General features: G+C 37.7%; 1 protein-coding gene across 1 annotated transcript in view; it reads left to right on the top strand.

The window, feature by feature from the left end:
* Positions 1-23,011, top strand: part of sec24a.L (SEC24 homolog A, COPII coat complex component L homeolog) — a 44,712-nt gene extending 21,701 nt beyond the window's left edge. The window contains exons 4-23 of the mRNA XM_018252017.2: positions 111-185; positions 1,582-1,760; positions 2,651-2,829; positions 4,555-4,657; positions 4,741-4,867; positions 6,677-6,786; positions 7,687-7,799; positions 10,012-10,130; positions 10,631-10,686; positions 12,149-12,355; positions 12,732-12,855; positions 12,953-13,111; positions 13,984-14,157; positions 15,322-15,432; positions 18,163-18,338; positions 19,400-19,537; positions 19,813-19,917; positions 20,072-20,164; positions 20,809-20,912; positions 22,151-23,011. Of these exons, the coding sequence (XP_018107506.1) occupies positions 111-185; positions 1,582-1,760; positions 2,651-2,829; positions 4,555-4,657; positions 4,741-4,867; positions 6,677-6,786; positions 7,687-7,799; positions 10,012-10,130; positions 10,631-10,686; positions 12,149-12,355; positions 12,732-12,855; positions 12,953-13,111; positions 13,984-14,157; positions 15,322-15,432; positions 18,163-18,338; positions 19,400-19,537; positions 19,813-19,917; positions 20,072-20,164; positions 20,809-20,912; positions 22,151-22,265 (2,567 nt within the window). The 3' untranslated portion in view covers positions 22,266-23,011. The remainder of the gene's footprint in view (positions 1-110; positions 186-1,581; positions 1,761-2,650; positions 2,830-4,554; positions 4,658-4,740; positions 4,868-6,676; positions 6,787-7,686; positions 7,800-10,011; positions 10,131-10,630; positions 10,687-12,148; positions 12,356-12,731; positions 12,856-12,952; positions 13,112-13,983; positions 14,158-15,321; positions 15,433-18,162; positions 18,339-19,399; positions 19,538-19,812; positions 19,918-20,071; positions 20,165-20,808; positions 20,913-22,150) is intronic.
* The last annotated feature ends 3,630 nt before the right edge of the window (positions 23,012-26,641 follow it).

A 26,641-nucleotide genomic window follows, 5' to 3' on the forward strand; every position in this document is an offset into this window, starting at 1 on the left:
CAGTACCTTACTGAATATATTGATAAAAAACAATGCAACAGCACATAGAATGTATCTCTTACTTGTATTTACTTTTTGATGCATCGGTCAATTTCCTTTTTTTCACCTAGGTATTTCTGCACCTCCAAGCAGTGACAGTTCTTTACACAACAGCTACGATACAATAGAAGGAGGTGGATCTATGGGTATGAGATTTACATGTATTTATGCAGTGTTGCCACTTCTCAATTAGAACTAAGCAAGACACATGATTCTTTTTCATGGCATAAACCTGTACATAACTCAACAGGACCATAATGTATTGCGCAAGACCAAAAAAAATTTGTGTTTTTTAAAGTATGAATAAAAGTCATTAAAATATGATGTCCTGATGCCCTGCACTGGTAAAACTGGTATGTTTGCTTAAAAACACACTACTAAAATTTATATAAACAAGCTGGGGGCAGCCATTCAAGCAGGAACAGGAGAAAAGGCCCAGGTTACATAACAGATGAGCTCTGTAGGATACAATGGGAATCAGCACAGCCTATCTATTATCTTCTATGTAACCTATTTACTTGCCTGAAACGCACCGGCGGGGGTTATTCCTGCGAGCACCACGGAGTGATCCTTTTCCGGCTTCTTCTTTCTTCACGCACGTGCGCATTAGAGTGAAAAGTTGAACTTTAACAAAAAATCCGGCTATTTCATTCTACTGTACATGCATCTGCCCTGGGAAATTTGAAGAAAGAAGAAGCTGCACATGCGTCTGCCCGGGAAATTTGAAAAAAGAAGCTGGAAGAGGGTCGCTCCGTGGTGCTCGCTGGAATAACCCCCGGACCAGTGCAGCTTTCTGCCGATAGGAGCACTGGCCTGGCGTTTCAGGTAAGTAAATACATTCACTTGGGGGTGCCTAACATTTGCCACCCCCAAATAGGATATGACTTTCCTTCTCCTTTTACTACTTTACAACACTTCAATTTTTTTGGTCTTACTGTTCCTTTAAAACTGTTCCTTACCGAATATATAGAATCATGTGAATGGCATGGTTCAGTTACCAATTTCAAAGTTCGACATCGGAAATTCTTTAACATGCTTTTCCTATGAAACAACATTGTGGCACTATTCGTCTTACTGAAGTTTATCTACATAGAAAAAATGTTTTATATTAGGGATTTACCAGATATATAACTTTTGGATTAAGCCAGATATTTAATCGTACCCTTATTTTCCTAGTGACATTAAAGTAGAATTAACAAAATTGAAGATTTTTCAATTGTTGCCTAGAAGCTAAAGGCACACAGGGGATTTTGACTGCTACTGTTGCCGCTTGTAATGTTAATAAAAATATTCTATCTGATGCATAAAAGCAAACTGTACACACAAATGCTCCATTGCATCTTTGCATGATCAAAATGCCTTGTGTGCCTTAGGTTCAGGGAATCTGGACAAATCCAGGACTGCTTCATGGGTTCAGTGCATCCCCAGTTTACATATATCTTTAATATTTTATACAGCTTTGCGCAATATGTTGGCACTATATAAATACATGTTAATAATAATAATAATAATAATAATAATACATTTCTTTAAAATATATAGGTATGGTGCATCCAGCTCAGCCTCCTCCTCCTCCTTCCCAGAATCCCCAAATCACAAGGAGTGTTGGCAGTGCATACCCAGCATTACCACCTGGATACCAGAATGTATTTCCAGCATCAGGTCCTGGACTGGCACCCGCACCCCAGCAATATCCAAACCGGCCACAGCAGATAACTCAGGTAGAGATTGGGTTTTTTGTGCTTAATTTAGCATTTAAAGGCCAGGTAAGGAAAAGAAACTGGATATTCACCTTTTATAAATGTCTCTTTATTAGTGTAGGTGTTGACAGCAGTACTCCAGCAGATGGGATCTAATCAGAAAAAATAAAATTGGCCAAGAGAAGGGTCTGTAACCTTTATACAGGACAGCATATCCGTCTCACATTGGGCCCCTTTTGAATTTTGAAAATGCTTAGCAAAAGACCTCTTTAAATCCCCAAATATGGTAGATAGGCACGCTTTAGAAAGTGCTGCAGTGCCATCTTTTATTTATGAATGCTCTGGGCACATGGGATCCATTATCCGGAAACCCGCTATCCGGAAAGCTACAAATTACAGAAAGGCTGTCTCCAATTGTATACAAATAATCCACATTTTTAAAAATGATTTCCTTTTTTTCTGTAATAATAAAACAGTAGCTTGTACTTGATCCAAACTAAGACATAAAGAGCCTGGTAGGCTCGAAACGTTGCCTTCTTGCATATGGGCTTGATAAATTCTTTGAACACAACTAAAACCAGACTCGGTGTGCTGCTGGCATTTTTCTGGATATTATTTTGACCCGGTGACAGGAGTGGGTCTCACAGTACAGCACCTGGCACTAAAAAGTGTGATTTGGGGAGGTGAGCGCTCCACATAAGTGAGCCCAAACTAAGATATTATGAATCATTATTGGAGACAAAACCAGTCTATTGGGTTTATTTAATGTTTACATGATTTTCTAGTAGACTTAAGGTATGACTAACCAAATTATAGAAAACCCCAGGTCCTGAGCATTCTGGATAACAGGTCCCATACCTTTTAGATGCTCATTTATGTTTTTATTTCTAAATATCCTTCTTTCTCAATAGCCTTCCATAAATAATTTGGCTTCATCAGTTGGTGGCTTGAGCCTTCACCATTCCCAGCAGCTGGATGAGTTAAGAGCTTTGAACCTTCTCCAGGAGAGGAATATCCTGCCTCCGACACCTCTGAAGGCTCCCACTCCATGCCTGCAGGAAGATATCCGGAATCTTAACTGTAACCCAGAGTAAGATCAGTTCTATTAAAATCTAACATGAAGCAAAGCGATTTCTATATATTGCTTGATAAATGGTCCGTTTTGTCAGCACAATTGAATTCAAAGTTGCATTGTTTATATATAAAGGTTGCTGATTGCATTCATATATTTGTATAAGAAAGATCGGTGTTCTTATAAGAATAATTTAAATGTGTATATGTATTTAGACTTCCTACCACTAATCCTACTGATTTTTTTTATTTATTTTTTTTTCAATTTGAGTGGACATCCTATTTAAGTGCTGTTGCCCATGGTCCCCCATATACAGAAAAACTTTCTCCTAGGATAGCATTTAGAGCATTCTGGGATTTGTTTCATTCCAGCTGCATTATTAGTGTGGTTGGGCACTGATTTTCCCAATTCAACTTAATCCAGGTCACGTTCTATACAGGCCCATCAAGTTCCCTTTCAATCACTGAATTGCCTAGCTGGCCAGGGTCAATATTCAATCCACCTGGACACTGAAGTTATCCTGGGTGCGGGAGCTTGGTGCAGAAGCTGTGCTGAGGAGCCGTTAAAATTTTCGTGCACACCAATTTTTCTAGCATTATCCTGCAGCATCCTTAGGAACCCCACACTACTTCATCTATCCAATAATTGCCCCTTTACCCATTGTATTCCAAAAGAGGGCTCCTAGTTAGCTCATTCTTTGTTCAATTTGTCCTGGATGGGTACATTAAAGAGGCAGAGTTCATCCATGGCAAAATTCCTGTTCTCTTTGTCCTGTAAGGGTTATAATTTCCTTTTATAGTAAGTTTCACTATCCAAACACAGAAAATATTGTCATCTGTTCAAAGCTCCAAGCAATGGTGTCGTTTCCAGACCTTCCCTCGTTCTATGTTATGTACAGGAAATCATTTGGAGAGATTTGCACTAGTAAAGCTCTGTCTTATATACTGTGATGATGTGCTGTTGTTTCATACAGAATAAGTGCTGCTAGTGGACAGTGGAAATGCCAGTAGCAAGCTCATGTGACACTATTTCTGAACTCAGTCTGAAGGCCCCCATATGCGGTCAGATATAAGATGCCGACAGATTAAGTCAGCAGTTTATTGCCCAGATTAAGGGGCCTTCCCACAGGTTTCCCTGATCGATATCGAGGACCACATTGTTCTGTTAAAGTTGTCCTCAATCCGACTGCCCATTTTCTCTTCCTTATGATCTGATTGTTGGGCCCTAGGGCCCACGTTTGGATCAGCCCGATATCGCCCAACTGAAGGTGGACATATCGGGGAGAAATCCACTTGTTTGGTGACCTTGCAAAGTGAGGGGATCTCCATATATATGGCCAGCTATAGTGCCATGTACAGTTTGGTATTAGGACTGCCTAATAGTACATGGAGAGTGTAATGCAGAGGATGCCTGCCTTGGAAATCATGTTTACAGAAAGGTCTTATCTTCTGTTCAAACTTGACCGTAGACCTTAAAATATAAGAGAGTAATTTACCTAAAAAGATCAATATTTCTCAGGATATATATATACCTTTAGTAATGCATTGCATTGTTGGTATCCATGAATAAAGCCATAGACAAAGCAAAAAATTCCATCTCCAATCCATGTTTATAAAATGTATTTTGGGTACATAGCTGATTGAGGGAAAATCACTGATACTTGTTAGTGTTGTAAATAAAAAAAAAAAAATCAAAATCAAAATGTAAAAATGCTGATCTGCTTTAAAAATATCACCCTTACAGGTTGTTTCGTTGTACTTTGACTAACATCCCTCAGACACAAGCTCTTTTGAACAAAGCCAAACTTCCACTGGGACTCCTATTGCATCCTTTCAAGGATCTGTCTGTAAGTTACTTTTAATATTTTATTCTGTAGCATTTAGCTGAATGTTTTACTCACTGCTTAATTAAATATCTCTGTGGTTATAGCAACTTCCTGTTGTAACTTCAAGTACGATCGTCCGGTGTCGGTCTTGTCGGACTTACATCAATCCTTTTGTCAGCTTCTTGGACCAAAGACGATGGAAATGCAACCTATGTTACAGAGTAAATGATGGTAGGCATAGCTATTTTCATGTTTCCTACAAGAGGAAGGCAGATTTACACAAGTAGATGTTTATCAAATCAAGTTTAAAAAAAAAAAACTATAAAGGGATTCTGTCATGATTTTTATGATGTAGTTTTTATTTCTAAATTACACTGCAAATAATTCACTCTACAATATAAAATTTAATTCCTGAACCAGAAAAGTGTTTGCTAGCAAACCTATTACTTCACTGGTTTCTATAGGAAAAAAACATCTAGAGTTTATTAGTATAAACATAACTCAAGCAAACTGCGATCATGCTAATTTTTGGTGGTTATATAGTAAGAACTTTATTTTGTTATACAGTATAGGGATATGGGAGTTATCCGAAAAGGCGGTCTTCCATAGACTCCATTTTATCCAAATAATCAACATTTTTAAAAATGACGACTTCCTTTTTCTCTGTAATAATAAAACAGTACCTTGTACTAGATCCCAACTAAGATATAATTAAAGGGATATAATTAAAGGGATTCTGTCATGATTTTTATGATGTAGTTTTTATTTCTAAATGACACTGCAAATAATTAACTCTACGATCTAAAATTTCATTCCTAACCCAACAAGTGTTTTTATTTTTTAGTTGTAATATTGGTGTGTGGATCATTTTGCCTGGTCATGTGCTTTCAGAAACAGCCAGCACTTGGATGGAACTGCTTTCTGGCAGGCTGTTGTTTCTCCTACTCAATGTAACAATGTATCATAGTGGGACCTGGATTTTACTATTGAGTGCTGTTCTTAGATCTGCCAGGCATCTGTTATCTTGTGTTAGGGAGCTGCTATCTGGTTACCTTCCCATTTTTCTATTGTTAGACTGCTGGGGAGGAAAGGGAGGGGCTGATATCACTCCAACTTGCAGTACAGCAGTAAAGAGTTGCTGAAGAGAAAGGACTGTGGGCAGCTGGGAAACTACCAATATGTCTAGCCCAATTTCAGATTTAAAAATTAAATATAAAAAAAAAAACTTTGCTCTTTTGAGAAACAGATTTCAGTGCAGAATTCTACTGGAGCAGCACTATTAACTGATGCATTTTGGAAAATAAAAAAAAAAAAAAATTTTCCCATGCCAGTATCCCTTTAAAAAATATACACTTGCATATAAGAACTGTTTGGATTTATTAGTATTTGGGCATCTAAACCAACAGTATATACTTCTGTAACTCCAGCATGTAGACATGTTGGGCATGCATTATCTTTTCTTTACTTTTTACCTTTTTGTTGTCGCTAGGGTTGCCACCTGGCTGGTATTTTATCGGCCTTGCCAGTAAAAATTATGGCTGATCCCAATGTTATTATTAGGGAAAAAAGATAAAAATATAGGAAGGCCGGTATTTTTTTCCAGGAAAGGTGTCTGCTATGCATACTTCTCAAAAACACAGATAATGGAAGTTTAGGATGTCACTGTTACTGTGTTGTTTAAATTAAATAAATATCCACTGATAATACATAGTCATTAGGTTGAATAATGACACATGTCCATCAAGATTAATCTTTTCGCATGTGAATCCTGGATCCTTGCATGTATCAAGAAGTAAGGAATCAGATTTGTCATTTGTGCACACTGATGCTACCGATCTCTTTTGTGCGCCGATACCTCAATGAAAATTAAGCTGTTTATTTAAAACGGTGGAACACATTCTGAAAAATTTATATGTAAAAGCGTCAATATATTATAAGTTCTCAAATTGTCAGGAAAATTGAAGTCAAAAATAGTTCAGAACCTGAGAATCATACTGCATTCCCCACTTCAGTGTTTAATAGATGAATCTCTTCTTTCAGTACCCGAAGAGTTTATGTACAATCCTGTAACTAGGGCCTATGGCGAGCCCCACAAGAGACCAGAGGTTCAGAATGCTACAATTGAATTTATGGCACCATCAGAATACATGGTAAGGAAGCTTAATACAGTTATTCTTACAGAAATATTTAGCTGCCAGCAATCTGAAATGCAACACCTTTATTTGTATATGGGACAAAATGTTGATCGTGTGAGGAGCAGTTGGTATCGGTGTTTAGTGACAGGATGGGTAAAGTATTCTTTGATTTACAACCATACAAATCAGGTTAATATCTGTAATAGTGAAACAGTCTACTGGAGGCTTAGGGGATTTTTCCAACAAAATTTTGAAGATCATAGATATAGTTTGCGTAAGATTAGGGGGCACATTTACTTAGCTCGAGGGAAGGATTAGAAGGAAAAAAACTTTGAATTTCAAAGGTTTTTTTTTGGCTACTTCGACCATCGAATTGGCTACTTCGACCTACGACTTTGAATCGAACGATTCGAACTAAAAATCGTTTGACTATTCGACCATTCGATAGTCAAAGTACTGTCTCTTTCAACCACCTACTTCACCACCTAAAACCTACTGAGCACCAATTTTAGCCTATGGGAAAGGTCCCCATAAGCTTTCTAAGTATTTTTTTAACGAAGGAAAATCATTCGATCGATGAATTAAAATCCTTCGAATCAAACTATTTTTCCTTCGATCATGTGGTAAATCCTTTGACTTCGATATTCGGTCGAATTAACCCTCGATATTCGACCAATAGTAAATGTGCCCCTATTTATTTGGATGAATATTGCCTGTTCTATAGATGCTAGTTTTTTGATCAAAGAGTTAGTGTGTCTGGCTTTTGACTCAACATTTCACATTATAGGGTTTCTGTATAATTTTATTAGATTCAACAGTTAAACAGGTTTGTAATGGATTGCCCATTGCCCATGCAAAAAAAAAAAAAGGAAATGCAAAATTCAGGATGGCAAATGTCCTTTTATTTTTTTCTAGCTGCGGCCACCACAGCCCCCTGTGTATCTCTTCATGTTGGATGTTTCCCACAATGCAGTAGAAACGGGCTACCTGAACACTGTATGTCAGACTTTGCTTGACAATTTGGACTGGTAAGTTTTAGTTTATAAAATATCAGAGCTGTAGAGTCAGAGTCGGAAGCAATCTTGGATATCTGGAGTCAGTCACCAAAAAACAAGCACTGAAAATAATCCAATCAGATTTAAGAGCTTCTGTGAAGGTGGATATGGCAGAAGCAAGGTGTTTTAGGTTTTCCAATATGTAGTTTAACTTTGATTTTGGTTTAGAATTATATTTTTGAGCTTTGGTAATGATGAAATGTCTTGTATGTTGTGTACTTAACTTCTTTCAGTCAACATGGAAAATACATTAGGAACAGTAACTCCATTAACTGCAAGCATTTTAAAGTAATTAACATATAATATACTTTTAGCATGCACTGGTAAAAGATGTGTGTTTGCTTCAGAAAGACTACTATAGTTTATATAAACAAGCTGATAAGGAGAAAAGTCGCAGGTTACATAGCAATTAACAGATAAGCCATATCCAATACAATAGTGTTTTATATGTTATCTGCTATGTAGCTTTTGCCTTTCTCCCTTTTTCCAGCTTGAATGGCTGCCCCCATGGCTACACAGCAGCTTGTTTATATAAACTATTAGTAATCTTTCTGAAGCAAACACACAGTACATTATACTTTTAATTACTTTGATTTTGTGTTTCTGTTCCTTTATATACCGACTCCACAGCCCTGTAAAATATTTTGTATAACCTTAAGCAAAATATCCTCCTTTTTAAAATGTTCTTGTGCATACACAGTATATTAACTAGAATGCTTAGGACCTAGTCCTAGGGCTTTTACTAGGTCTCGCTATAACCTGGATCTACTGTATATGTATATATGTACATTCTTTTTATTTTGAGTACTGGACAACTTTTGTTTAAAACATGCAAAAACCATCCCCCTATATCAGTACACTGAAGGACATTAAAGGGGACCTGTCATCCAGACATAAAAAGCTGAATAATAAAAGTTCTCTACCAATTAAAAATGAAACCTAAATCCTTTTTTTTTTTTTTTTTTTTTTTTTTTAAATTAAAACATCCATACCTATTATAAACTAATTTAAAAAATTCAGATTTCAATCATTTATTGCCTGCTCCTCCTCTATGCCTTAGGCAGCTGCTTTCACCTTCCATTCTTCCTGCACACCTTACATTTCCCCTCCCTCCTCACCATCTAATTGTGAAGCATGGGCAGCAGGTCTTCCATTCTGGCACATAAAAAAAAAACATTTTGGCATGATGAAAAGCCATCTCAAAAATGAAAATTTAATACAAGCTTCCTATACTGAAGTAAGAAACTTTCTAAATACAATCAATTAAAAATTCTGCATTGTTTCTGAAATAATCAAGTTTATCTTCAAATATTCCTCTCTCAGCATCTGTTTCTCTTCATTCTGTCTTTATGCAGCAGTTGAGTGAGGTATAGGGAAGATAAACTAGATTATTTCAGAAATGGTACAGAATTTTAATTGATCGTATTTAGATTAGTTTCTTATTTCAGTATGCTGAAGATATTACATTTTCATTTTCGCAATAGTTTCCCTTTAATAAGTGTACAAAATGGCACCCGCCTGTTTGATGTGATTGTGAATTCTAAGACTAAAAGAAGCAAAACTTCATTTATTTAGTGAAAGTGAAGTTTATTTTGTTTTGCCAACATCATAACATTGGATTTGAAATTCTTTCTTAGGGTGACAGGTCCCCTTTTAAACTTTTTGTTTAGAAATACAGGTATAGGATCCCTTATCCGGGAACCCGATATCCAGAAAGCTCCGAATTACGGAATGCCTGTCTCCCATAGACTCCATTTTATCCAAATAATCCAAATTTTTAAAATCGATTTCCTTTTTCTCTGTAGTAATAAAACCGTAGCTTGTACTTGATCCCAACTAAGATATAATTAATCCTTATTGGGTGCACAACCAGCCTATTGGGTTTATTTAATGTTTAAATTAATTTCTAGTAGACATAAGGCATGAAGACCCAAATTACGGAAAGATCCATTATCTGGATAACAATTCCCATACCTGTACTACTAAAATGCTTAAAAATGTTTAGCTGGCCCTTTACCAAGTCATGCCTGGTTTCAGGCATTTCATTTTATTCATTTCATTTACATTTTACTGTGCCTGAATTTTACCTAGAAAATCCTTTACTAATATTACCATTATTTGTATTACTTTTCAGTTGTGTTACAGTAAAACAGTAACTTTGACTTCTATTTCATCTTTTTAAAAGGCTCCCTGGAAACACAAGAACAAAAATAGGTTTCATTACATTTGACAGCACAATCCATTTCTACAGTCTACAGGAAGGATTATCACAGCCCCAGATGCTAGTTGTATCCGATATTGATGGTAGGTAATGACCGATATAATAACTAATTTGCATATAAATTCTAGTAATCACATTTTGCTTTATAATTTGCTGTCATGTTGCTAATATATATATTTTTATTACAGTTATTATAGGTTTCTTTCCTCCAATAACTTAAATATATTATTACAAATGTTTCCAGGAAAGTGATAGGTTTAATGAGAAGTAACTGTTCGATTTTGTTTGTTTTTTTTTTAGCTTGTATCACTGCATAGTGATCCTGAATCATTCTCAATGTACAAGAGCCCAGTGTAGGCTAAATTGACAGCACTCCCCTCTACTACAGTGCTATAAATAACCTTTAAAATGTTGGGGGTTCCAGTTCTCCATTAAAGCAGGTTTAGCAAGGGGTTACTGAACCCAAGGGTGGATATCCCCCAGTTTGATAATATCTGGTGTAAATAAATATAATTTTGATCTAATGCAGATGTTTTTCTCAGGTGTTAAATGTTACAGCAATCTTTTTTTCTCTTGGATACAGATATTTTCATCCCAATGCCTGAAAATCTTTTGGTTAATCTGAATGAGTGTAAAGAGGTAAGATTGTGTAAAATGCTTGTGCATTAAAAGTATGTATCCAAAATCTCTGATAATATAACTGGGGCATTGGGCCAGCAATTCTCTTGCACCATTGTCAGGTTTAGGGAAGAAAAGGAAAATTATTTTTGTATGGCGCTTTTCTCCTGTAGGACTCAAAGCACTTTTTATAGCAAGCAGGGCAGCCATTAAGGAGTGCAGGGAATCTAACCAGAGTCTCTTGAAACTTGAAGGGCTGATAATTAAAGGACCATTAACACAATTTTTTTTAAGCTAAAAATCCACTCCACCCCTTTCCACTTACTGATCTATACTGCAGAAAGTGTATTATGCTTAGTGTTTTATCTAAAAAAAATACCATTATAAAACACTGCTTCCAGATGTACACTGTCTTTTTCCCAAAAGGCGTCTGCAAGATCCAAGGTGCGTCGCGCTCCAGTGTAACGCCAAAGAAGTTACACTGCCCGCAGCAAGAAGTAACTTCCGGTTTCGAAGTTTGGCAAGAAGGAGATGTGGAGCACCTTGGATCTTGCAGTGACCTTTTGGGATAGACCGGATACATCCAGAAGCTTTCTGCAGGATACATTCGGAGGTGGAAAAGGGTAGAGTGGATTTTTAACTTAAAAAATTAGTGTTACTGGTCCTTAAATCCTTAAAGGGGTAGTTCACCTTCCAAACACTTTTTTCAATTCAAGTGTTTTTAGATTGCTACTCAGAAATAAAAGACTTTTTCACTCACTTTCCATTATTTATTTTACGCTGTTTTTCCAAAATCTAAGTTTAAACTTGAATGTCTCTGTTTGTGTTGTTTGAGTCTGGCAGCTCAGTAATTCAGGTACAGACTCTAAACTGTTAGAATTTTGCAACATTTAGTTGATTCATTCTTAGCAGCATCTCTGGAGTATTAGCAACTATTATATCAATTCCAACATCTGCTTGTAATGAAACCCAGAGATTCTGCTCATCGGGGACAAAGATAAGAAATGTATCAACTAAATGTATCAATTTAGAACAGTTTACAGGGTCGGCGACCCCCCTCTCAGGGCTGCTTCAGAAGGTGAAAAATGACACTTAACACTTCAATTTTAGAAAAACGGTCACAAATAGAAGGTTGTTGGAAAAGGTCATTATTTCTGGTGATCTATCTGAAAACAACTAGTTGTTTGAAGGTGAACCACCCCTATAAGGCCAGCTCCTGCTTGAATTCATATGTAAAGCATTCATTATAAAAAAAAAAAAATAATCAAACTGGCAAAACTCATTTTATATCCTCCCGGATGAAAATCACATTACATAGCAGACAGTAGCCAGTTCAGACTTTATTGTTCTGATCTGCAGGAAATACCTATTCACCTTTTGCAGGCTTCTTTTCACCCAATTGTTCTAAACCGAGATGCACTGTGAAAGGAATATGGTTTTGTATTCAAAGTCAAAGCTAATTTCTGTTGTGTAATTTTTAAAGCTGGTCCAGGATTTGTTGAAGAACCTCCCACAAATGTTCACAAAATCATCAGAAACCCAAAGCGCCTTAGGACCTGCTCTTCAGGCTGCATACAAGCTGACATCACCAACTGGTGGGCGCATAACGGTCTTCCAAACACAGCTTCCCTCTTTGGGAGCAGGCGCCCTGAAACCCAGGGAGGAACCCAACCAAAAATCATCTGCAAAGGTATGGCTATGCTCATTCATTGTATGATATGGATCATACATTCACACTCTGCCTGAAGGTGTCTTGAGCCTTCAGAATGTACATTTATTTCAAGATATCTAGGATAGACTCTTTTTTTATTTATTTTTTTGCGTTGTGGTTTGTAGTTCAGTTGAGCAGGAGTCTTCTGATTTGATGTTCACTTGTCAGATATCCATTCACACAATGCTATTTCCTTTATGTGTGACAGTCTGACTAAGTAAAGCACCAAGAAAACAAACCCTTATACAGTCACTGATTAAGTCTGGAATGTTTTGTTTGGCATCCACTACTTTTACTTTTTGCTCCATAACATCTCTTTTGTTTGGTTTAATTCATTACTTTTGTGCATTTAAAGGAAATCCATAATCTAAAACCAGCAACTGATTTCTACAAGAAGTTGGCATTGGATTGCTCAGGGCAGCAGATAGCAGTTGACCTGTTTCTTCTTAGTGGGCGATACTCTGATTTAGCTTCACTCGGTATGTATATGCTTTTCTAGGCTTGCTTTAAAATGCTGGCATGAGATTCTTTCTCATGTGATGCAGTATTTCATTAAGGTTTCATTTCTGTTCCCAGGCTGTATTTCCAGATATTCTGCTGGGAGTGTTTACTACTATCGTGCCTACCATAATGAGCATAATCCAGTGCAAGTGGAGAAACTGCAAAAGGAACTGAAGCGATACCTGACAAGGAAGATTGGCTTTGAATCAGTTATGAGAATAAGATGTACTAAAGGTCTGTGCATCATATATCCCTTACATTTTAAAGGGGAACTTATTCAATGCAGCTAACATGACTTTTGAATATAACCAGGGAGCTGACAAGCATACTATACTGGAATTAAAATGCTCCCCAAATCTGAACATGGCTGTGCTTAAAGATCCATATAGGGTATTCCATGTAAACAGAAATTCAAAAAGCAATACTGAGTTTCCTTCCCAGCATAGCCTCTGCAAATGAAGCATAGATCTTACATCACACAAATGCTGGTGACTCAAACACAGATAAAGTGGATAGCTATATGACCCTCTGAAATCTAAAAAAGGGTGTAACTGTCTTATGCGTGCTAGACAATACACACTGTCTTCGCGGTTTCATTTCAAAATCCTTGATGTTTATTGCAAAAAAAATTAAAGCTGGGCAAATGCACTGAACCTATCCCTTGTTTTGCCAGCCTTGTATCGTTAACACGTTGGTTTGTTCAGGATTCTTTTAATATTTTACTATGTTTTGTATTAGAGGGACTATGTTTTGCCTGCTTTATAAAAGTGCTGAGCAATTTTGATACCCATTTATGCATTTTTCCATGCTAGTCTTTCCACTTATTGTCCCATTTACAAAAGAAAATATTAAATGACAAAGTGTATGACTACGACTAAGTTAACTCCCATAGTCCGGTAGATCAGGACCTCTTGTGGTTGTATTGTTTTTTATGCCCAGATAATGTAAAATGAAAGCTTTTACATAAAGCATTTATAGATTTTTTTAAATCAGCATGGACTGGGAGTTAACTGTAGCAACATAATCATGAGATCATAAGATTTCAGTTTGTAAAATGTAATGTTCATTTTTAATATGGCTCACTGCCTTCATTCTTGCCTTCCCAGGGCTTTCCATCCACACATTTCATGGGAATTTCTTTGTTCGCTCCACGGACCTGCTTTCTCTTCCCAACGTAAACCCTGATGCAGGATATGCAGTGCAGATGTCCGTGGAAGAAAATCTGACCGATACCCCAGTTGTCTCCTTTCAGTCAGCTCTCCTCTACACCTCCAGCAAAGGTTTGTAATTCCAGACATAATCATACAAAGAAATTGGAATAGAAGTTCTCATAGTTTACAAAATCACCACCTTGGGGAAGAGGAACAATGTGTGTGTAGTGTCCATCGCTAACTATGTGGCAGGAGAAAGAAAGTGCTTTAGGGCAGAGACACACTGGCAGATTTGGAAAGATTAGTCGCCCGGCGACAAATCTCCTCTTCTTCGGGGCGACTAATCTGAACTGCCTTCCACCGGCTAGAATGAAAATCCCCTGCAGGAAGCCACTCGGAACTCTTCCTTGTAAGGCAACTTCAGAAAATTAATCGACACAAGTGCCTTCCCGCCAGCGATTTTTCTTATAGCCGACGGAAGGCATTTCGGGAGATTAGTCGCCCCAAAGAAGAGGAGATTTGTCCCCCGTATATGCCTGTGTCTCTGCCCTAAACCACTGCTTTGCTGAAGAAGAAGCTCCGTTTTATCAGTGTCCTGAGAGAGGCAAGATCAGACCTCTATTAGGTTTGTAGCTAGACCTTCAGGCCACTGACTAGTGCAGGCAGGAGGGCCATACAACTTTTGCATGACCGTGCCATGCTTCCAGACGTTAGTGGCCAGACAGGCTAGAAAATCTCAAACTAAGACAATACATTTAATTGCCTCCTAGAGAGATTGATAAAACGTCATCTGGCATCTGAGGGAAAATACTGGTACTTGTTAAATGAGAAGGAAAGATCTTCCAACTTGGTGGTGCCAAAAGTTAGGCACCCCCTAGTGAATGCATGTTTTTACCTGACAACCCGTGCTCCTATCAAAGGAAAACTGCACCATCCTGGGATTCTTCCAGTGAGCACCATGGAGCGATCGTCTTCCGGCTTCTTCTATCTTCAAATTTCCAAGGGCAGATGCATGCGCAGTAGAACGAAATAGGCGACTTTCTCGTTAAAGTTCAGCTTTTCACACTACTTCACATGCGCAGCCGCAAGAAATAAGAAGAAGCAGTCACTCCATGGTGCTCGCCTAACTTTTGGCACCCCCAAGTTAGAAGACCTTTCCTTCTCCTTCAAGGCCGGCTAGATCTTTGTTCATTATGAATACATATCTATAAGAACTACCAGCAATTATATCTGTATTGTCTCCTGGTGTGTAGTTCTTGGTTCTGTCTCATCACGCATGAATTTGTTTTTCAGGTGAAAGAAGAATTCGTGTTCACACAATGTGCTTGCCTGTTGTTTCTGCAGTCTCAGATGTGTATGCTGGTGCTGATGTACAGGCAATTACAGGATTACTGGCCAACATGGGTATGTACATAACGTGACATTTCTCTTAGAAGAAGCCATCCATGTACTTTGGCAAATGGCCTATGCTGGTTTCTGTGTGGCCATCTTAAAGCAGAATGACAATTTATGTAAATTAACATTTTAACACCATACCCCATCATGAACTGCAAAACAGCCCTGTTTGTTCTACTTGGTCCCAAAAAGTTGAGTAGTTAAGTGGTTCACAGGTGCCATCTCACACTGCTGAATAGTCTCTTGGAAGTGATTGCCAAAGCTTAGCATCTGCAACTGAAACCAGGGGCGGAGTTCAACTGTGCATGCTTAGTGTCTGCAGGCAATTCCAAAGAGAATGTAAAGCATGGCAAGATTAATGTGATATATCTGCTGCGTTCCTGCAATTCACACATACTGCACTGGTGGTGCTGGCCCTGCGTTGACCTGGCTAAGTCCCTTAGCAACAGCACAATTTTCACGGATCCACACACACACAATTCTCTACAGTTGGGAAACTTACCCATTTAATTATATCACCAACAGTATTAATACTAGGGATGCACCCAATCCAGGATTCGGCCTTTTTCAGCAGGATTCCTTTTGCCCAGCCGAAACTAATCCTAATTTGCATATGCAAATTAGGGGTGGGGAGGGAAATTGCATGACTTTTTGTCACAAAACCAGGAAGTAAAAAATGTTTTCCCCTTCCCACTCCTAATTTGCATATGCAAATTCGGATTCGGTTCGGTATTCGGCCGAATCTTTCACAAAGGATTCTGGTGTTCGGCCGAATCCAAAATAGTGGATTCGGTGCACCCCTAATTAATACAATACACGATACCGTTGGTGATATAATAAAAGGGGTAAGCTCCCCAACTGCAGAAAATTTGAATTTGTGTGCAGATCTGTGAAAATCTTGCTGAATCATGGCAAGATCACATAGTGATCAGGAGGGAGGCCACTCTAAAGCTGGCCATAGATGCAAAGATACAGTCGTACAAATCCTCAGTATGACTGTGTGTGGAGTGTCCCGACATATTTTTTGTGCCGTGGCGATCGGCCGTTTAGCCGATCGGACAGGTTTAAAGATTTATATCGGCTGATAATATCTCTGCACGTATAACCTGACTATCTGACTATATCAATGGAAGACTGTCACTACTATTTGTCGGATATAACTTTCATACGATTGCTGTCGGTGATTATAATGGCTAGAACATGGTCTGATTTGTTCTTTTTACTACTTCATTTAATCTGAATGGTTAGTGGTAGGTCAGGAGATTGCAACATCTGATCGATTTATCTGCACGTCTATGGCCATCTTAAGGCTTTTGACTTACATGTACATGGGTTTCATTCTCCTATAAGGGCAGTGAAACTAGTTGTTTTCAAATTACTTAAAGGGCAAGTCTACCCCAAAATAAAAATGTGCCTAATAAAAGAAAACATAATGCTAAACATCTTTGCAAAATACATTTATTACAAATTTTCTATGTTTTTTTTGTTTATTTGTATTGCTATTGAAAGCATGGTTTGTCCTTTTCTATTCTCTGCCCTGAAGTATAAGACTGTTGATACAAAAGTCGCCAAACAAGCGGATCTTAACCCCATGTGCCCACTAGTGGCTGGGCGATATCGAATCCGAACTTTCGGCCCTTGGGCCAAACGGTCGTATTACAATGCTGAGAATGGACGCTGATGGGTCGATCAAGTTTGATTTTTTTTTTTTTTTTTTCTATGATCCAATTAATGCGGTCCTGGATCGTAGAAAAAATAAATCAAACTTGACCGAAATCTGGCCTGATATCGATTGGTAGGACCTGTCGAGAGCCCCCACACATGGGCAGATGAGCTGCCGAATCGGTCTAAAGGATCGATATTGGCAGCTTTTAATCTGCACATGTATGGCCACTTTAAGACAAGGCATCTGATTAACAGACCTGTCTTTGCTGGGGAACCAAGACTATTGCAACCAGGAGTTAAGCAAATGTTGCTTTCAATAGCAATTGTTTTTGCAAATAACTTTAAAAGCACTGAAAATTTATGATGCATGTTTATTGGAAAGTTGCCTAGAATAATGTTTTCTTTTATTAGGCAAATTTGTATTTTCGGGGGGTTGACTTGCCATTTAAGTAATGCAGTTTTCAGCTTTGTAAATCACCATAAATAAACTACTCCGATAACGTCATCTCCCTATTTTACCTTGGAGGTGTGATTAAATGCTGCCCAATAAGATTGAAATTGCAAGATCATTCCAGCTGATCCCTCTTTTCTCTGTAACTGATTTAAAGTTTCATCAAAAAGCAAGTTTTTGCTCGAATCTGTATTACAAGCAGTCATATTGTCATTTAGATATGATTTTTTTCTATAAGACCCAATATTTAACTAGAAATATTAAAAAATTCTTTATAGTGGCTAAGACTTCCGTAGTTCTAAATCTTAACTAATGTCCAAACAAAAAGCATGCAGTACAGCATATATTTAATGGGAGATATTACAATTTATTCTTTGTTAGTGAATTACTTTTACAGAGGGAAAGCTCTGTTTACTTTGAGACATTCAAATGTAGTTCTACAATGTAGGATGGAGAGTTTATCCTTGTAAATTGTACAGGCCGCCTAATAACAGGAAAAGGCAATCGCAATTAAACCTCTGTTAGTCCATATGACTGAAAGGGTTGTACTTCCAGATGAATCTTGGTGATACTGCTTGATACCTTAAATCCAAATGAACAAACCCTCCCACTATGTCTTGCAGCTGTTGACCGCTCCATTACTTCAAGTTTGAGTGATGCTCGGGATGCCTTGATAAATGCTGTGGTCGATTCGCTGTCTGCTTATCGCAGTTCTGTACTGACAGTACAGCAACCTGGCCTCCTGGTTCCACATTCTTTGCGGCTCCTACCTATGTTTGTGTTGGCGCTTCTAAAACAGGTGAGTTGGGAAATCCGCTCAGCAGTAGTTTGTATACTTGATGGCAAAATGGCTTGATCTGTTCCCACCACATTACTTCTAGTGCTCTTTCAGTATGTCTGGAATATGTTTGATCAATTTTATTACAAAAGGCTTATTGATTAGAATAGATCAAACTGCATTTGAAGGTACTTCATATTACTTTTGAGAGGTTTAACCGTGCCATTTTAATCTACAAAGAATGGAACATTTCCTGTGGAATGTGATATTCTACTACTTGAGATTTTAAATATAAGATTATTTTGTAAATAACTGTATTCTGATTAGATTCAGAATGCTATATATATATATATATATATATATATATATATATATATATATATATATATATATATATATATATATATCTATATATATATATATATATATCTATATATCTATATATCTATATATCTATATCGATCTAGATAGATAGATAGATATCCGTTATCCGGAAACCCGTTATCTTAAAAGCTCCAAATCACATAGACAGCATTTTATCCAAATAATCCAAAGTTTTTAAATTGATTTCCTTTTTTCTGTAATAATAAAAAAAAAAAAATATATATATATATATATATATATATATATATATATATATATATATATATATTTTTTTTTCATAATTGAAAGCCTTAATAGTAATATGGCAAGATATGTATATTTTATATACTGAACTAACTGTACCAGCTCAAAGTTTCAGCAGCCTTATAACATTAATGATCCAGATATATACCTGTGGGGGGATAGAGATATATATGCACACGCACACGCGATATATAGAACATAAAGCAGGAAATCTTTATTGGACTCAATGTGGAGCTGCTGGGGGCACTTCCGTACAGAGGCTCAAGACCTATGTAGCATTTGTAGCCTAACTCTTCACAGAGCTTTCGTTTAGAATAACTTTTTTTATTTATTTTTTTATTGCCACACGGTATGGAGTCATTGAATCTTTATTTCAAAATTGTTTTGACATGTTACTAATCTATTTTGAGGCAGACAACATTTTTTTTATATGTTTATTCCTTTGCCTCCAACAGAAGGCATTCCAGACTGGGACGAACGCAAGCTTGGATGAAAGAATTTTTGCTATGTGTCAAATCAAGAACCAGCCCTTGTTACACCTTCTGCTAATGATCCATTCCAATTTATATAGAGTTGACAATCTGACAGACGAGGTGAGTGCATTTAGCTTCAATTTAGCTAGTACAGTCGTACTGTTTAGTTGTGATGGGGGTAGGGAAACAAACTACATAGAACCACGGTACAGGAGATCTAAAACAATGTCCTCTGCACTTTCACATTTAGTAGAACAATCTGTTGAATTGTGAAAGGTTGCTTTTGCCTCTCTACTTGTTATTGCCTCTCTACCAGCCAGCCATAAATGTATGCTAGTTGTTTGGTAGCATCAGACTACAATTAAACACAGAACTATAAATGCATGTTATTACAGGGAGCCCTGAACATCAATGACAGGACCATCCCCCAGCCTCCCATTCTCCAGCTGTCTGTAGAGAAGCTAAACCGTGATGGGGCTTACCTAATGGATGCCGGCTCTGTAAGTATTTATATATGTGTATAAAACATTTAAAGAAAAAAAGAGTTTCTATTTTTGCCATTTCTTTATTTTGTTGTTTTTTCTTAACACGGATTATTTGAAAACATTATTTTAAACATCACTTTATGTCATAATGTTATTTTGTCTATTTTAGGTATTAATTCTTTGGGTGGGCCGTAACTGTGGACAGAATTTTTTCACTCAAGTCCTTGGCGTTCCTAACTATGTGTCCATGCCTGTGGAAATGGTAAGGATCCAGTTTGTTTGCATTAAAATCTTTGGCACCCAAAATAAAATTAGGGTTTGTATATGCACCACACAACCTAGACATCCATCTAGATACTTTGTTGTGGTTACTTATTTATATACTAGTGCATGATAATAGTATTGTTCTTCTTTACTCGGATATGAGGTGCAAGCTTCAATAGGACCTTCTTTATCAATGTTTTAAAAAACACACTGCTATAGCCTAGAGTCTATTCCTCGTGGATAACATAAGTGAGCTCCCTCCATGAATGCTCAAAGCTGCAGTATTTCCCATCACAGTCTTCACTACTTCATGGAAGGTAGAAAGCACATAAATACCTGTGAATAACAGAAAATAATGGTAGGATAATATATATGGCAAAGGAATGATCTAACGAAACATAACTTTTTACTAAATGACAGATGGAGATATGTAGCTTTAATATGCTATGAGCTTCAATTACCAACTATTTTGACCTTTCAAAGAACCCTTTCCAGAAAAAATAAAGGGCAGACGTAGTGAAGCATGGCCAGTGTTTCAAAATGTCAAATGATTTAAATTGCAAAGAAGAGACCTGGCTGAAGGCTGCCTGGCTCGCAATCTTGCTGCTATAAAATGTTCATGTGCATCTTCCTTTGTCACAGAATCAACTGCCTGAACTGGATACGGCTGAATCTGCCAGAGCAATAGCTTTTGTCTCCTGGCTCCGAGAACAGAGACCTTTTTTCCCAACATTACACATAATTCGGTAAGTAAACACATCTCTGACCTTGCACAATCTTTTTTTCATAGAAACGGGAAATGTAGCCCTTTCCTCAAATGAACAATTCAGTGTAAAAATAAAAACTGGGTAAATAGATAGGCTGTGCAAAATAAAAAATGTTACTAATATAGTTAGTCAGCCAAAAATGTAATGTATAAAGGCTGGAGTGACTGGATGTGTAATATAATAGCCAGAACACTACTTTTGCTGCTTTTCAGCTTTCTTGCTTTCCACTGATCAGTAACCAATCAGAGACTTGATGGGGGGCCACATGGGTCATAACTGTTGCTTTTGATTCTGAGCTGAATGCTGAGGATCAATTGCAAACTCACTGAACAGTTGTGTCCCATGTGGCCCCCCTTCAAGTCATGACTAACTCAGAGTTAGAGAGCTGAAAAGCAGGAAGTTGTGTTCTGGTTATTATGTTATACATCCAATCACTCCAGTCTTTATACATTACATTTTTGGCCAACTTAATACTGACTATATTAGAAATATTTTTTATTTTGCACATACTATCTATTTACCCAGTTTTTATTTTTCTTATCAACACCCTTTATTAATCACTCTGGCTCTTTGACTTTGCTTGCCATGGTTACCATCTTGTTGTGGTGCCATTTTCTTCCCTTTAAGAGTGGGTCAATTGCATTTCTTGCCGTTTGCTGATAATGACATTTTGCCCCAAATTATCAACCAACTACAAAAGCCATTGTATTGTAAATACTTCTCTGGGAGATGTGCTGTGTGTGGTGGTCCCTACAGCTATGCTTTAGAGCAGTGATCCCCAACCAGTGGCTCACTGGCAACATGTCTCTCACCAATCCCAGTGACTTCAAAGCAGGTGTTTACTTTTTAATTCCAGGCTTGGAGGCAAATTCTGGTTGGTTGCATAAAAACCAGATGTGCTGCCAAATAGGAGCCTTCTGTAGGTTGCAAATCCACATAGAGGCACAACCCTTGTTTGGCATCCCCAGGGACTCCACATCTCTTGTTACATTTAAATGTGGCACACTGGTAAAAAATAAACGTTGTGGGATCCCTGCTTTTGGGTGATGCTTTGTTGCCCATGCTAAATCTCCAACAAAACATCTTAAAATACATGGTAAATGCATTGTTGCCAGTATATGAATCTCCACAGTTCCCATTAAAACACATAACACGGCCTGGTAACCAATAAAGCTTGTTGTGTAACCATTACACTTCTACATTTCCTTCTCCCTCAGGGATGAAAGTCCTCTGAAAGTAGCCTTCACACAGAACATGATCGAAGACAGAACAGAATCTGCTTTATCTTACTACGAGTTCCTCCTGCACCTGCAGCAGCAAGTGAACAAATAAAAGTGCTGCGGAGAGCCGACTGCAAGACAATATCCATAGCAGAAGCACACTTGGTGGCCTGCCCATCTCCTCCTGTGCATTACTTCATTGTTGGGCCTCACGCCATAAGATGTGCATACACTGTGATTTCAATAATTCTAATCTTCTAAGACAATAATTTGGAGAATGGAAAGTGCAAGCACACACAGCATTTTTAAATTGGATTTAAAAAAGAACAACATTTGTGATGCCTCTTTCTGCCTGTTGAAATACTAATAATTAAAGAATTGTTAATTTTCCACTGCCAGATGGGTCTTTAGACACTACTTAGGACTCTTTTTGGCACCAAAGCATCCATGATTATATTCAGGAGATGAAAAAGAGTGCGATAATAATAAAGCCAGATTTTTCTTCAGAATATCTATTTTTTTCTCTTACTGTACGCTTTCCTGTAACTATTATTTTGCTGCTAGTTATTTTTTTTTTCTGTAATGGCAAGACTAATTTCTGTAATGGCAAGACTAATAGAGTAATTATATGAATCCATTTCTTATTAACCCCCGTTAATAAGAAACCGATTCCCTTATGACCAAAGTGAGCCAATGGCAGGTTGAGACGTCGACTGTGTTGTGCAACGGGCCTCCGTAGAAGCAATAGGATTCATCTGCAGAACATAGAGATAAGAAAGCAAATAAAAAAGTACCATGTCTTAAGAATGTATGTAAAAATGTCATTTAAAGGGAAAGTAAACTCTATCATGGTTCTTATTTTGTGTGAGCTTTGATTCTTCCCATATTTTGTTAGACTGTCAAAAGTTTTAGTAGCAGAAATAAATACATTAGGATTTTTGACAAATTTTCCATCCTCATAGCATGCATCACCGATGAATGAAATGCGTGCAGCTTAAGACGCTAAAAGTTACATTTTAGGGGGTTATTTATCATAAACCAAAAATATCTCTTTTTTTAAATATACTCCGACCGAATCCGCACAGGTTATTTCCCCTTATTAATCAATACATTTTCCTGAAAAATTCCAGTGCAGGAAAAAAATTAAAAAAACTAAAAAAAAAAAAAAAACCATGAAAATCATACGAAAATTCTAATCTTACGAATTTTTCGGATTTTCTGCCCGAAAACCAAGAAATCTTCGGATTCTTGGACGAAACCCAGTGCAGAGCAGGATGTCTTTGGGACTTCTCCCATTGACTTATATACAAGCTTGGCAGGTCTGAAATGCCGGATATTTGGATTCCGACTTTTTCCATCCTCGGGGTATATAAAAAAAAAATTGGATTTTATTGTAAAAAAAAAAAAGCTAATTTTTCGACTTTTTGGCATTTGGACTTCAATAAATAACCCACTTAAAGTTAGGCGAAGTTTTATTTGTTTAGCATTTCCTTATTAAGAAATTGCAAACAAATAATTACAGTAGTTGCATTACTGTAAATAATACAGTACATTTTAGATGGTAAGGATTCTTTTTTTTTTTTTTTTCTATACCACTGGTCTCAATTTATAAAAATCATTGTTTACTTTGCAAAAAAATTGAAACTAAATCTTTATATATGCAAGGTTGTTTTCTTGCTTCACATAATGCAACGTAATGCAACTACTGTAATTATTTGTCTTCCCAGGTTCCTTGGTATTGCACCTTATTGGCATAAGAATAAGACCTGTTTTTTTTAAGTAGCAGGCACCAAAATCAACCTGGAAAAGTTTCTTTATCGCTTTGGTTGTAGGTAGGATTGCACTTTTGGCTATTAGATCCACTGATCAAGTCCATAAACAGCTCAAATGCCATGTAATGAGTCTCTTTGCCGTCCCCCCGCCCTGTCTATGTTTAATAAGCTGGCACAATTTTCTACATTAATGGCTCTAATTTATTGTGAACTGATAGAACAAAATGTGTGTAATAACCTTAGCTTTTCTTTATTTTAATAAAAAAAGCACCTTTTATTCTGGGATTTCATGTTAATAAAGTTTTTAAAGAGTTAATGTTGTTTTCCCTAAATTCATCATGTTTAAGTTTTCTACTACCCTTTTCTTTACAAATTACAAATAGAAAGGAATTACAAATAGAAATGAAAATTGTCTGTCTCCTGGGCTTAGATACGGGCAGATATCTGGTAAGGAATTACTTGCTCACTTTGCAGTTTTAGCATAGCTTAAAAGACTAGGAATCCCCAGTTTACTAGAGGTCTGGACTGATATTCAAATTTAACCCTGGTATTTCAGGTACACAGAGGCTCAAACGGACCCCCGCAGCCCCAATAAATAGTGACTAAATCTATGGCAACTTACAGCATTTGCCAGAATAAACAGATGCCAGTGGGGGCCGCAAAACTTTTAAGCAGGTGCTGCTTTTGGCTTGATGACAACACGTTTTCTTATCTCTCATAGGACTCTTTTCTGCTTCAATCACAAGAAGCCAAAAAGATGTGTAGCCAATCAGACTAGGCCGGGCATTGCATGTAGGGCCAATGCCCTCGTTTTTTTTCTTCATAGCCTTTACTGTATTTTTTCGGGAATTGTAAGTGTTTCCTGCAGAAATCAGCAGAATCCATTTGTTGTTGCAGGTAAGGGAAATATTTACTATCACTGCATTTTATAAATAAATCCAATTCCTTCCTTAAAGCTTCGGGGAAAAAACAGCCGTATCATCTGTTTAGGTCAGGGATCCCCAACCTTTTGAAACCGTGAGCAACATTCAGAAGTAAAATGAGTTGGGGAGCAACACTAGTATGAAAAATGTTCTTGAGGTGCCAAATAAGAGCTGTGATTGGCCATTTAGTAGCCCCTATGTGGATTGTCAACCTATATTGAGGTTCTGTTTGGCAGTGCACCTGGTTTTTATACAACCAAAACTTCCCTCCAAACCAGGAATTCAAAAATTATCACCTGCTTTGAGGCCACTGGGAGCACCATTCAAGGGGTTGGAGAGCAACATGTTGCTTGCGAGCTACTGGTTGGGGATCACTGGTTTAGGGCTTTAGCACACGGGGAGATTTAGACGCCTGGTGACTAATTGCCTCTTCTTCGGGGCGACAATCTCCTCGAACTGCCTTCTCCTTGACTTCCACCTGCTAAAATGAAAAAGCACCTGTGGCAATGCACTTGCGGCACCTCCATTTCCGAAGTCGCCCAAAGTTCAAAACAATCCCCTAAACCTGCCACAGCTTCTCAGTAATTTCAACTAGTGTCTATAATTTTATCTAATGCCACTTAAAACGTTGTAAAACCACCACATTTTATAGCCCAAAGATGTGTAGGCAAAATGCCAGAAATTGCCTCAAAGTACTAGCAAACACTGCTTTATGTATCATTTTAATTTATAAAAAGTAGCCATTGTGATAAATTGGCTGATACTGTTTTGGGTAAACTTAACTGAGCACTTTTGCATTTTCTTGCACTTTTTATTTTAAGCTGCTTATATCTGGCACACAGCTCAGTGGTGTAAACCCTTTAGTATGCTGCACCAGGGATTATGTAATGCTGGTATCCATTGTAACTTTTTTTCACACTGGCTTTTTGCCGTGCATTCTCCTGGGGTGGATTCCTTCTCTGTTATACCATAGGGGAATGCAGGCCGAAATGCAGCCTATTCTTCCCTATCCGACTGTACTTATTCAAGTGCAGAACGCAAATGGAAACACAACCTGATTCAGGTGCAAATTGATGCATTCCACCTGCTTTATGCATTTAAATTTGTGTGAATGAGTACAGTCAGATAGGGAAGAATGGGCTGCGTCTCCATTTGTGGGAAGGCCACAAATGCCTGGAACTAGAGCGGCAGGATTTTAGTGGCAGCATACCACCCAGCTGTATACACCGTATGCAGCTGAAACATTGGGGAAATGCAGGGGATTTGATCGTTTTTAAAATTTCCCCAGCACCAATCTTCAGTGTTCTGGACCTGAAGAAGGAAATTTGTGCATATGAATGTGTCAAGGGGAGGGTGGTGGGGGCAACTCCACTGCAACAGAACACCCTGCTGCTATAAAGCATGCTTTACTTATTCACTGCCTGGGAGCAGAGGGACAGCGTATATTCTATACATTACCATTACCTGATGATACTTATGAAACTGCTCTTACTGCTATAAAGAACTTTTTCGTGCCAAGAGTAAACGTGGTTGCTGAAAGATATAAATTCCGCCAACGTGGACAGCGTAATGGCGAATCCACAGAACAATTTGTAGCAGCTTTGAGAGAGCTGGTTGTTACCTGTGAGTTTGGGAATCTAACAGATGAAATGCTAAGAGACCAAATAGTGGAAAAAACAAACTCACCTCACATTAGAGAGAGACTGCTCCTAGAGCAGGATTTAACCCTTGCAAAGGCTATGACAGTTGCTAGCCAAATTGAAACAGCAGAGGCTAAAACTCAGTCAGGGAAC

The sequence above is a fragment of the Xenopus laevis genome, chromosome 3L (assembly GCF_017654675.1).
Source record: "Xenopus laevis strain J_2021 chromosome 3L, Xenopus_laevis_v10.1, whole genome shotgun sequence".
NCBI lineage: Eukaryota > Metazoa > Chordata > Amphibia > Anura > Pipidae > Xenopus > Xenopus laevis.